The sequence below is a fragment of the Siphateles boraxobius genome, unplaced genomic scaffold (genome assembly GCF_051911475.1).
Source record: "Siphateles boraxobius isolate OS27281-9 unplaced genomic scaffold, OSU_SipBor_1 10, whole genome shotgun sequence".
In the NCBI taxonomy this organism is placed as follows: domain Eukaryota; kingdom Metazoa; phylum Chordata; class Actinopteri; order Cypriniformes; family Leuciscidae; genus Siphateles; species Siphateles boraxobius.
Window position 1 is genome coordinate 947,500 of NW_027508700.1, and position 12,127 is coordinate 959,626.

Genomic DNA, 12,127 nt, shown 5'->3' on the forward strand with positions numbered 1-12,127 from the left:
CTCTGTTCGCCGTGGTTTCCGTCCAGACCAGAGCTTCCTTCACCGCTGGTTCCGGTGGTCCCTGTTTCGGTGGTTCCAGTTCCGGTGTTCCCGAAACGGAGGAGGAAAAGGAAGACTTCCTCCGTGACTGTCCCGGTGGTCCTGAGTCCAGTGGTCCCAGTTCCGGTGGTCCCAGTTCCGGTGGTCCCAGTTCCGGTGGTCCCAGTTCCGGTGGTCCCGAGTCCGGTGGTCCCGAGTCCGATGGTCCCGAGTCCGGTGGTCCCAGTTCCGGTGGTCCCAGGTCCGGTGATCCCGAGTCCGTTGAATCCAGAGCCAGTGGTCCTGAAACCGATTCTCGGGGTCTCTGAAATATTATTGGGCTACTTCGAACGTCTGGCCAGAATCCTAGATGTGCCTTTCGGACCCGTCATGCCCGCTGTCATGCCCGCTGTTCCTGAGCCGGAGCCAGTGTCTGCTGTTCCTGAGCCGGAGCCAGTGTCTGCTGTTCCTGAGCCGGAGCCAGTGTCTGCTGTTTCTGAGCCGGAGCCAGTGTCTGCTGTTCCTGAGCCGGAGCCAGTGTCTGCTGTTCCTGAGCCGGAGCCAGTGTCTGCTGTTCCTGAGCCGGAGCCAGTGTCTGCTGTTCCTGAGCCGGAGCCAGTGTCTGCTGTTCCTGAGCCAATGTTTGTTTCTGTGTTTGTGTCTGTCCTTGTGGCTATTACGGTTCTGGTGTCTGTTCCTGAGCCGATGTTTGTGTCTGTCCTTGCGGCTGTTACGGTTCTGGTGTCTGTTCCTGAGCCGGTGTCTGTTCCTGAGCCGTGGCCGCCCGAGTGGTCATCTTTGCCCTGGTCTGCACCGCCCTGGCCGCCCGATGGGTCGTCTGCTTTGCCCTGGCCGCCCGATGGGTCGTCTGCTTTGCCCTGGCCGCCCGATGGGTCGTCTGCTTCGCCCTGGCCGCCCGATGGGTCGTCTGCTTCGCCCTGGCCGCCCGGTGGACTGTCTGCTTCGCCCTGGACGCCCGGTGGACTGTCTGCTTCGCCCTGGCCGCCCGATGGACTGTCTGCTTCGCCCTGGCCGCCCGATGGACTGTCTGCTTCGCCCTGGCCGCCCGATGGACTGTCTGCTTCGCCCTGGCCGCCGGCTAAACCATCACCCCCTGTTTCTGTTCCTTTCCATGGACCTGGCCCCCCATCCCTCCCCCTGATCCTCCACTGTTCCACCTCCCTCCTGGACTCTTGTTTTGTCTTGTTTTCTGTCATGGAGCGTCTGGTAGCCGCTCCGTAGAGGGGAGGTTCTGTCACAGTGTCTGGTTGTGTTTCCCTGGGGTTCACTAGAGGTCCTCGTTTTCGCGGTGTCATTCACAATAGACTACATTTCCCAGCATTCTGTTCTGCCACTCATCTGTTCATTGCACACAGCTGTTTCCCATCACCTTGTTAGTTCTGTGTATATATACCCTGTCTGGTTTAGTGTTTGTCATGGAGTCATTGTTTAATGTCCTCACACTTCTGTGCCCTGCCTTTGCCTGTGACTTGTTGGTGTTTTATGTTTTGGACTGCCTTTTGGATTTTGAACCTTGCTTGGACTGGATTGTGAGTACGGATTACCCCTTTAATAAACATACTGCAATCGGATCTGTCTTTCCCCGTGTGTGTTCGTGACACCCTGGGCCAAATAAAGACAGTGGGAGAGTTTTGAAGAGTTGTGCTTATCAGCTCTGTGATATTAGTCTTTTTTTTTCAGACCTCATTGAAATTACACAGAGTACCCTCAGTGTGGAAAAAATCAATTATTGTACCAATTCCTAAAAAGACCAATGCCAAACAAATGAATGATTTTAGACCAATTTCTTTAACATCATTATTAATGAAGTGTTTTGAGAGAATTGTTAAATCTTGGCTCGTAGAGCATACTAGTCAGCTGATTGATCCGCTACAATTTGCCTATAGGAGTGTGGAGGATGCCACTCTGACACTCTTAAATTACATATATAAACATGTGGATATCGGTAAGCATCATGCTCGTTTATTATTTATAGATTTTTCTTCAGCGTTTAATACTATTCGACCAATCCTTTTAGTGTCACGGAATGGTAGACAAGAGACGTGGATTCAGATGCAGAGTGATTTAATAACAAAACAAACAGGGTAGGTACAAACTTCAGGGCTTAGACATCTCGGGAGGAACACGAAGACACGTGACATGTACAACGAACCAGCACTGGACTGCAAACAAAAAGGAGACTATATAGGAACCAAACACAGGAGACTAACGAGACAACCCAGGTGAAGAACGTTAATCACTAAACAGATAGCGAGATGGGAGGGGCTGACAATAGACAGAAGAGCACATGGCACAAGGAACAACATAACAGCCATGTGCTCACAACAGACTAGACAAGACACAAACACACGACAACCTGGGAGTGTCACAGCTCTGTCACTAAACTACAAGGAAACCCAGACAAGGAAGACAGAGCTGTGACATTTAGCTGAACGTTTGCTTTCTGAATTTAATGTTCCTAAGTGTCTGGTGGCCTGGATTTTAGATTTTCTGACCAGAAGATCTCAAAGGGTACGGGCGAATGGAGAACATTCCAGGGAACAAATAAAAGTATTGATTTATTTTATTTATTTCCCCCCAAAAATAAAATAAAAAATACTTACTGACCCCAAAGTTTTGAACGGTAGTGTTTAATGTTACAAAAGATTCTATTTCAGATAAATGCTGTTCTTTTGAACTTTCTATTTATCAAAGAATCCTGAAATAAAAATGTAAATAACTGTTTTCAACATTGATAATAATGAGAGATGTTTCTTGAGCATCAAATCAGCATATTAGAATGATTTCTGAAGGATCATGTGACACTGATATATATATATATATATATATATATATATATATATATATAATTTTTCTTTTTTTTAATTTTTAATTTTTAATTTTTTCTAATTTTTAATTTTCTTTTTCTTTTTTTTTTCCTCCTTACATTCTTTCTTGTGTGACACACCTGAATGAAAGGCTGATTATGCGAGACATAGTCTTCTCAGGTGTGAATTAATCATGATAGGGATTGGGCCGTTCACGCCCACACATATTGCCTTTCCAAACAAAATTTTACAAAATTTAAATCAATGTAATGTTTTATATGAACGATTAGGCAGGATGATTTTCACATCATTTTGAAGCCAGAACTTGAAGCGACAACATCCATTAGTCAAAAGTCTTGTGGACACATATTTAGTATGTGTTTTGTGGTCTTATTCAGCAACTTTCATTTTTATTTTTTTCAATAACCACGCATAAACATTATTCTATACAAACATGTACATACATGTTGCTCACATATTATGGTAGCCCCGTTTGTGCTATGTAGAGTGAATTTACACTTTTGCCATTAACATGTTTATAAATAACTGAAAAAAGCACAAATGTCAGTGCATGTGCAAACATCCCAAGGGCCCCAAAAACACCTTGGTTCCCAGAGGGTTAAGATTTGTGACTGGATGTAAAGCATCAACACACCATTGTACCTAGTACAAAATGACCCTCATTGTCAGTGAGGAGGCACATACATTGGCTTACTTTTATTTATAAATCTATGCTGGATAAGCTTCCCTCTTATCTTTTCTCCTATATGTCACGTAACATCAGTTCTTATAATTTGCACTCCGGTAACTTGTACTTGTTATCTGTACCTACGGTTTGCACAGAGCTTGGTAAGAAGGCTTTTAGTTATGCAGCCCCAGCCACCTGGAGCACATTACAGACTGATTTGCAATTGCGAATTCTGATTTCTTTTGGTGAATTTAAACAACGCATGAAAGTTTTGGAAATAGATGCCATAAATTGCTGTCACTGTTTTTAAAATTACTAAATCTTTTAAACTTATGGTATGTATAAATTGTACTTTTAAGTAGTCTGATGTTGTTTGTTAATGTATCTTGAGGATCTTGTTAAATGTTCCTTGTTGTTCTGCATGTGCTTGGTGTTCGTATTTGTAACTGTGCACTGTTAATATGCTGCCATTTTGGCCAGGTCTCTCTTGAAAAAGAGGTTTTAAAACTCAATGAGATCATCTGGTTAAGTAAAAAGGTAATAACATTACACTAATAGTAACTTTGAACTATTTAAACAAAGAACGATTCAGTGTGTCCTCGTCCTGGTAAAGCTTAACAGGTTAAATACCTCAGTATCTGCAGCTGACAGTTTGGGCTTCTCAGTCCATCAGAAATAACCTTCACTCCTGAATCCTGCAGGCCATTTTTACTAAGATCCAGCTCTCTCATGTGTGATGGGTTTGAACTCAGAGCTGAAGACACATAACCACAGCCTTCCTCTGTCACCATACAGCCAGACAACCTACAGACACACACAGTCAGACCATCTACAAAAACACACATCTACATTATGACCGCCAGACTGTAAATAATCTCTAATATGTTCTTAAATACCTCAGTATCTGCAGCTGACAGTCTGGGCTTTTCAGTCCATCAAAAATAATCTTCACTCCTGAATCCTGCAGGTCATTGTTACTCAGATCCAGCTCTCTCAGGTGTGATGGGTTTGAACTCAGAGCTGAAGACACATAACCACAGCCTTCCTCTGTCACCATACAGCCAGACAACCTACAGACACACACAGTCAGAACATCTAGAAACACACATCGACATTATGACCGGCAGACTGTAAATAATCTCTCATATGTTCTTAAATACCTCAGTATCTGCAGCTGACAGTTTGGGCTTTTCAGTCCATCAGAAATAATCTTCACTCCTGAATCCTGCAGGTCATTGTTACTCAGGTCGAGCTCTCTCAGGACAGAGTTTGAGGATTGTAGAGCTGATGACACAATTTCACAATCCCGACCAGTGAGATTACAGCCAACAAGTCTAGAAGAGAGTAAATAATGCACAATAAGTTGGGGTTCAGGGTGCTTTTCTTTAAAGGGACAGCAGTAGCACATTAAAAAACAGAAAAATGGATGAATAAATAATTGGCAAGGTAAAGATAAAATAAAGTCAAATATTGTGAAATATGTGGTCGAAATATGTGGTCGTGGAGAAGTAGTCCACATTGGTGGATGAACAGCTTGACACTCACTGACCATAGGGTTCCCTTGTCCATAGCATAGTTATTTCAAACTGAAGTAGTATTTATTACAAAAAAGTAAATATTTACAAAATTTAAAAAGATATATATACAGGTCCTTCACAAAAAATTAGCATATTGTGATAAAGTTCATTATTTTCCATAATGTAATGATAAAAATTAAACTTGCATATATTTTAGATTCATTGCACACCAACTGAAATATTTCAGGTCTTTTATTGTTTTAATACTGATGATTTTGGCATACAGCTCATGAAAACCCAAAATTCCTATCTCAAAAAATTAGCATATCATGAAAAGGGTCTCTAAACGAGCTATTAACCTAATCATCTGAATCAACTAATTAACTCTAAACACCTGCAAAAGATTCTTGAGGCTTTTAAAAACTCCCAGCCTGTTTCATTACTCAAAACCGCAATCATGGGTAAGACTGCCGACCTGACTGCTGTCCAGAAGGCCATCATTGACACCCTCAAGCAAGAGGGTAAGACACAGAAAGAAATTGCGGCGTGGCATGGAGGCAATCAGCCTGTGGCACTGCTGAGGTGTTATGGAGGCCCAGGATGCTTCGATAGCGGCCTTAAGCTTATCCAGAGTGTTGGGTCTTGCGTCTCTATCCAAACATCATTATGTTAGATTGATGCAAGAGTTGAATCATTGCATCAAAAGGGGGATGGTAACAATTGCCAAATATGGCCAAAATATGGTTTATTAGGGGACAATATATGTTGGGAAGACACTGAGCTTGACTGGGTAAAAGCCTGGCAAGAAGCCATTCTTCTCCCTAACAAAATTGCTGTCTGTAAGTGTATTTGCAGGACTGTTTCAACAGGAAACGCTAGGGCAGATGTGGCAGCGACCGTGGCAGCACAGCAGACAAAAGAAACTATGTGTACCTTACTATCTGAAAATAACCTCGACATTTGTTTTTCTTTACAGAGCATGTAGACTTTTGATACTATCCTGGCCTGGGTTATTATTGTGGCAGAAAGAAACAGGGCCACACCTGCACAGCGCATAACTTAAAATGTTCCTCCTACAGAATGTCAGGATGGATTGCAGCAGACAGAACTGATTCTGTTCCAAGTATTGTGTTGTTGACATGAGCAAAGTGGGTTGAATGTTTTTCAGAGGAAAAGGTATCTGAGTGCTATTAAGTGAGCAAGAAATTATTTAGTGATAAGATGATTTGTAAAATGAGAAGGAATAGAGTTGAATTGGACAAGTGTTGAGAATAAACTTGAAATTATTTATGCATATCATCAGCAAGATGAACAAATGGTGAAAATTCCACAGGTCACACTAAAAGGGACAACCGGCAAGACAAGCGGTCACCAACAAAACTTTAAGGTCTCAATTCACAGGTCAAAGCAGGGAATGGTTCACTCCAGTGAGGGTGCATCGTGATCTAAGGAGCAAATCTGGTTATGATCAGAAAATGGTTGGAGAGTGGGACACCTGGGTCCTAGCCTCTCACCTTAGACTACACCGACAGGCCTCAACAATCAAAAATGAGGACAAAGTGAGGGGTTAAAGGCTCGTGCTAGTAACAGCCTCCCTCACCGACGAGGGAAATACCACGGCAACGACTCGCAAAGAGTCACCCTGGTGAAGACGAGATGACCAACACACCTGGAGGAAGATGCACCAACTAATGGTTTGAGTTTAGCAAAGAATCTGTTTTTGTGATAATTTTATTTGATTGAATCAAAATAGGGCTTAGATCCAATGATTTGATTGGTTAAGGGTTCATTAGAAAATATTTCAGGTAAATTATAGGGATTATTACTGAAGAAACTTGGTGATTAGGCTTTTCATTAAGAGTTAGAAAATCTGTCCGTTCATGGAAAAATCTGTATGGTAATAAGCTAAAAGATGGTCTGTAATGGAAATATTTGAGTTCATTTTGAACAACTACATTGGTTAAAAGAATGGATAAAAAATATAAAACCTTTTCAGGATAGATTTTATTAAATACGGTGTTAACCTGTTAACCGTTTCCAGAGCGTCGGCGCACTGAAGCGTTTTTTTTTTATTTAGTTCAAATTTACTATCAGATTTAATGTTATACCTTGACAAACTATACATCATTAAAAAGATATAATACTCAAGATTCAGTATTTGACCACTATTGTATTCTGAGAAACTTATAGTGACAGTTATGTCTTAATTTGTGTCAGGAGTTATGAAATGGAAAAATGAGTCGATACCTTTAATATGAATTATGAGCGTCAGCTGGTCCATTCATAAAAAACACTCCAAGCTGTCGTCATGACAGCGATTCGCAAAACATCGTCCCTCAGGGCTTTAGCTCAAAAATGTGCAGACTTGGAGAAATATTGATATATTCTCATAGATTCACATCATATTTCTATAGACAGGAATAATATTTGTTGAATTTATACCCAAATGCGTCGATGTAATCATTATGATCGCTTCTTACTGAGATGTGCTGTGTTTTCAATTCATACCAATAGCCTGAGGGCGCTATATGCACAATAACAGTCCATATATGGACCACGAAGAAGACCCATAGTCATGTGACATTCCAGGACGTCACTGATACAGAAAGTAGCTGACAGAGATCGCTGTAACATGCAGATAAAGATGTTTTGAAGACAATAAACATGATTGCAATGATATTTGAGTTACCTGTGTTCTTCAAGCCATGCCAGGTATTTCATAATAATAGATTATATTTATAATGCAATGCTAATCGATATAGATTTCATCATCGTGCAGAACACTATAAATAATAAATTTTCTGTCGGATTTTTTTTTATCTGAAGCCAAATTAGATCACAGAAGATTATTTAAAACACTCGACTTGCGTTATAAAGTAAGTTTGGAGCACAAACATGGTTTCAATCTCATAAATGGTCGTGTATTGATGGTGTGCTAAGCTAACATGCTAGCTAGCCCAGGTGCACCTGCCACCAGCAGTTATTGTTTTATGATTTTTTCTAAATAGGAATGCTTACTGAAATGTTTCAGTGCATTTGATACCAGTTTCAAATATTTAGTGAGAACTTTGATAAAAGAAATTAGGGTTTGAAACCCTATGAATAGCCTGTGAATAGCCAGTCGTTAGTAGCTATAATGCAGACAAAAGAAATGCATATTTAGAGCCATAACCAGTCTGGAGAGGTGTAAATGTGTGCAGGGGAGACTCACACTGAATGGGGCTCGTTTGCACCACAAAATAATAGAGACAATAGACTGATTAGATGACTCAGAAGATAACTAAACATCAGTTTGCATTTTAGAGTCTAATCAAAATAAAGTAATTTGACATGATCTTGAAAAACATTTAACTAAATACAGAGTTTTAGACTTATCATTTTCAGATTTTAAATATAAAATGGTCACACATATGGCTTTAGCTGCAGTGCATTTCTAGATTGCTCCAGGGCCAACTTCAATTTTATTTTTATGAAGATGTTTCATGAAAGTAAATTTCTAATAACTTTACAAAACTTTGAAGCTATTTAAACATTTTTTTTATCATTATGACAATAATTATTTCTACATTTACAATAAACTACTAGGTGTCAGCTTTCAAATGAGATCATACTTGTGCTTTTAGTGCAAAGGGTTCATGAACTGTATCTGTTTAAGTTTGGGTATGCCATTTCTGGGGATTTTTCAAAAGTGGCCTTGAAGGTTAACAGGTTAAAAGTTAAGAAAAAAATGGTTAGGAAAATGGAGGCGATATATGGAAAAGGGCGTCGATTGATGGTAAATGGATAAGAGTGGTTAATCTTTGGGGGGTACTGATTGCGAACTGTACTACCAATTTCAGCGATAGGATTATCAATATTGTTATGTTTACCATGCATTATAATGTGTGTTTCCAGCTCAGTACAGAGACTGGTTAAAGCTTGAATGTCTGTTCAATAGGATGAACAAAATATGATGATACAAGTAGTGGGAGCTACTGTAACGTGTTAAATTTTATGGTTTTCTTTTCTTTTTCTTTCTTTCTATGAATGTTTTTGATATGAAGAGAAGGTTAAAAACTGTGGTTATCCGCTATGAGATGACGTACAAGGAGTGGGGTCGAAATGAGGGATTTTATTCTACTTTTATTTCTTTGTATTTCTTAGCCTGTTGAAATGCCATGTGGGTTTCAAGATGTGTGATGATAACCAGGGTGTTAAATTGATGTGTGTTTCCTACTTAAACTATAAACTATTCCTTGTTTATACTGAGGTGACTGAGGGTCCGACCTAGGTCGGGAGTGCAATAACAGCGATTATTCATTCAGCCCGGCTTCAGATAAAGTCTTTACTTGCTTGCTAATAATTAAGGGGCTATCCCCACAAAAACAGCCTAAGCTTTTTACTTTTCCAAATGTTATTTCACAAATGTTTAAGAGAGTGATCAGTTATGCAAAAACCAGAGGTGAAGAGTAGTGTGATGATATGACTTAAAATTTGTCTTATTGTTTATTATTATGATTGAGTAATCTGAATGATAAAAAGGGGGGAATTGTAATAGAAATTTTAATAGTCATTGATCCCTAACAGATATCATAAGAGAGAGAACCTATTCAATGTATAAAAATATATGTGAGTACGTGCTTGTGTGTGACGTTTCAGGAACATACGGGACAGGACCTCTGACCTTAGGGACAGTCAGTTTTGGCCAGCTTATTTCAGTACCAGTTTGTGTCTTTAAGTAGAAACTGAACAGCAGTAAGGACCTTATCTGGGTGGGTGAAAGGTACAGCGGGTGAGGAGGAACCTTGAAAAGAGTATAAAGGCTGTCTCATATCTTCCTGTTGTGTGTCACTCTCTTGCACAGCATAACTTCTGTGAACTAGACTGAACCTATTCTTGCAAGAATAAATACTTTTCTTTTTTATTAATTTGGCTCTGAGTGTCTCTTACGCAGTGATGATGTTTAACAGAATTTTTGCCACAACAAACTCCTGAGGTTGTCCTTGATTTTGTTGTGCTTGAGAGAGTCCTCTCTCTCCTGAATGAGCACATGGCTGGTTTGGTCAAGGCCTGGGGCACTGGTGAGGCCACGCAGGACAGCAAAATACCCCGAACGTTCTGAGAAACCAAGAGAGGGAGGGCTTGTTGAGGATGCTATTTGAAGCTTTAGAAAGGTCCCGCCTCTCAGGATTGGCTCGACCAATGAGAAAGGTGGAGTTTCCAGGCGGGAGAATTTGATTTATAGGTCTTTGTTCCAAGAGGGCTCATTTGCATGTGCAGGCTGGATGGGTGTTAGCTCGATGAAGAACTATGAAATATTCTTGTAATACTAATATGTTGTTGTTATCGACATATCATGTACACAGTCATTTCGATCTTCAAAGTACCAAGTTATAGAGACCAAATATGCCATATGATGTTGGCTAACCATAGTATGCAAAGTCTGAAACATTAACCCATTAGAGTTTACAAGAACACATAGGCCAAAACAACATCAGAAGGAAAATCATGAGATGTGAAAATTAGATACATGTTTATACATGTGGCGAGGGGGGCGTGGTTCAGCGAAGTCTGTAGTGCGAGAGCAAGGACGGAGCCGAGCGGTGAGTAAGTAGGTCAAGTGCAAAATGACGAACACCTGTCTCTGATTGCAGTAATTGGCGTGGGGAGGACGCATAAAAGCCGGCTGGTGCAAGAGAGCGGTGAGAGAAGGACTGGGTACTCGTGCACGACACGCGAGCTGAGCGCTGAGAACGAAAGTGGAAAGAGTGTTGCCTGATATAATGGAGTGATATTTTAAATAGTCGAAAGAGTGATATTTTTATATAGTGGAAAGAGGGTTCTCTGAACGTGAACGAGGTTTATGTTAAAGCGCGCACAGCGCATTTTTTCTGTTTTTGGACCAAATAAAAGTGTACGAGTCCCAGCCACGCCTACCCCTGTCTTCTTCCATCACACCAACACTGAACCTTTACTACACTGGTGCCGAAACCCGGGATGGAAGAAGAGGCCGCCGCCAGACAGTCCCCCTTCACCACTTGCGGACATCATCCACGCGCTCGCGGGACTCCACCAGCAACAACACCAGGCACTGCTGGCCATGGAGGAGCAACAGGAGCGCCGGTTCGAGACACTCCTCCGGGCCCAGCAGGAGGACCGTGAGCAGTTCCTGAGCTGGATGGACCGGGAGGTTCGGGCCACACCATCATCGCCAGCTCCAGCCTCGGCCCTGCCCATGCACCTCCATAAAATGGGCACACAAGATGATCTTGAGGCCTTCCTCGAATTGTTCGAGAGGTCGGCCGAGGCCTGGGGCTGGCCGCCCGCGGACTGGCCGATGCGGCTGATCCCGTTGCTGACCGGAGAAGCCCAGATCGCCGCACAACAGCTACCAGTCCAGAACCTCCTTGTCTATGAAGACCTCAAACGCGCCATCTTGCAGCGGGTCGGCCGGACCCCGGAGCAGAGCAGACAGCGGTTCCGGTCACTGGAGCTCAGGGAATCTGGCCGACCCTTCGTCTTTGCGCAGCAGCTCCGGGACGCGTGCCTCAAGTGGTTGATGGCCGACAGACGCAGTGTGTCCAGTGCCACCGCCCGACGTCGCTGAACCAGGCCATCCAGTTGGCGGAGGACCAGATGGTGGCGTGCCCAGGGGTCGGCGAACCCCTACCAGCAGCTTCTCTCTCTCTCTCTCTCTCTCTCTCTTCTCACCCTGTCCCTGCACCCAGGTCCTGTGGAGGATTCCTCCCCAGGCCGGCGCCCCGCTGGAGGACCGGACCTATGGCTGAGCCTGTGCCCGCACCCAGAGCGCCGCCCAGGGGAACAGCCTCCGCCACTGCACCTCCTGCACCCACGCTCTCCCCACACCAATCGCTTGACCCACTTCCCGCCATTGGGGCGGCAGGAAGGACTGGGCCGGCCTGTTGGTGTTACGGGGACCCTGGACATTTTATCGACCGGTGTCCAGTGATGGAGGTGGGGACACTGGTCAGGGTCCCTGACACACCGCAGGCTGCCCCCGATCAAGCTGGGTTGTACCAAATACCAGTGAGTATTAAGGGGGGTACCTATCAGGCTTTGGTGGATTCAGGTTGTAA

At 42.8% G+C, this 12,127-nt stretch overlaps 1 protein-coding gene across 4 annotated transcripts in view; it reads right to left on the reverse strand.

Annotated features, from left to right (window-relative positions):
• Positions 1–12,127, reverse strand: part of LOC143746266 (uncharacterized) — a 192,550-nt gene that overhangs the window by 100,538 nt on the left and 79,885 nt on the right. For all 4 annotated transcript variants that reach the window (XM_077238109.1, XM_077238094.1, XM_077238101.1 and 1 more), the window contains exons 5-7: positions 4,695–4,868; positions 4,431–4,604; positions 4,165–4,338 (exon numbers count right to left, since the gene is read on the reverse strand). In XM_077238109.1, coding sequence (XP_077094224.1) covers positions 4,165–4,338; positions 4,431–4,604; positions 4,695–4,868 — 522 coding nt within the window. The remainder of the gene's footprint in view (positions 1–4,164; positions 4,339–4,430; positions 4,605–4,694; positions 4,869–12,127) is intronic.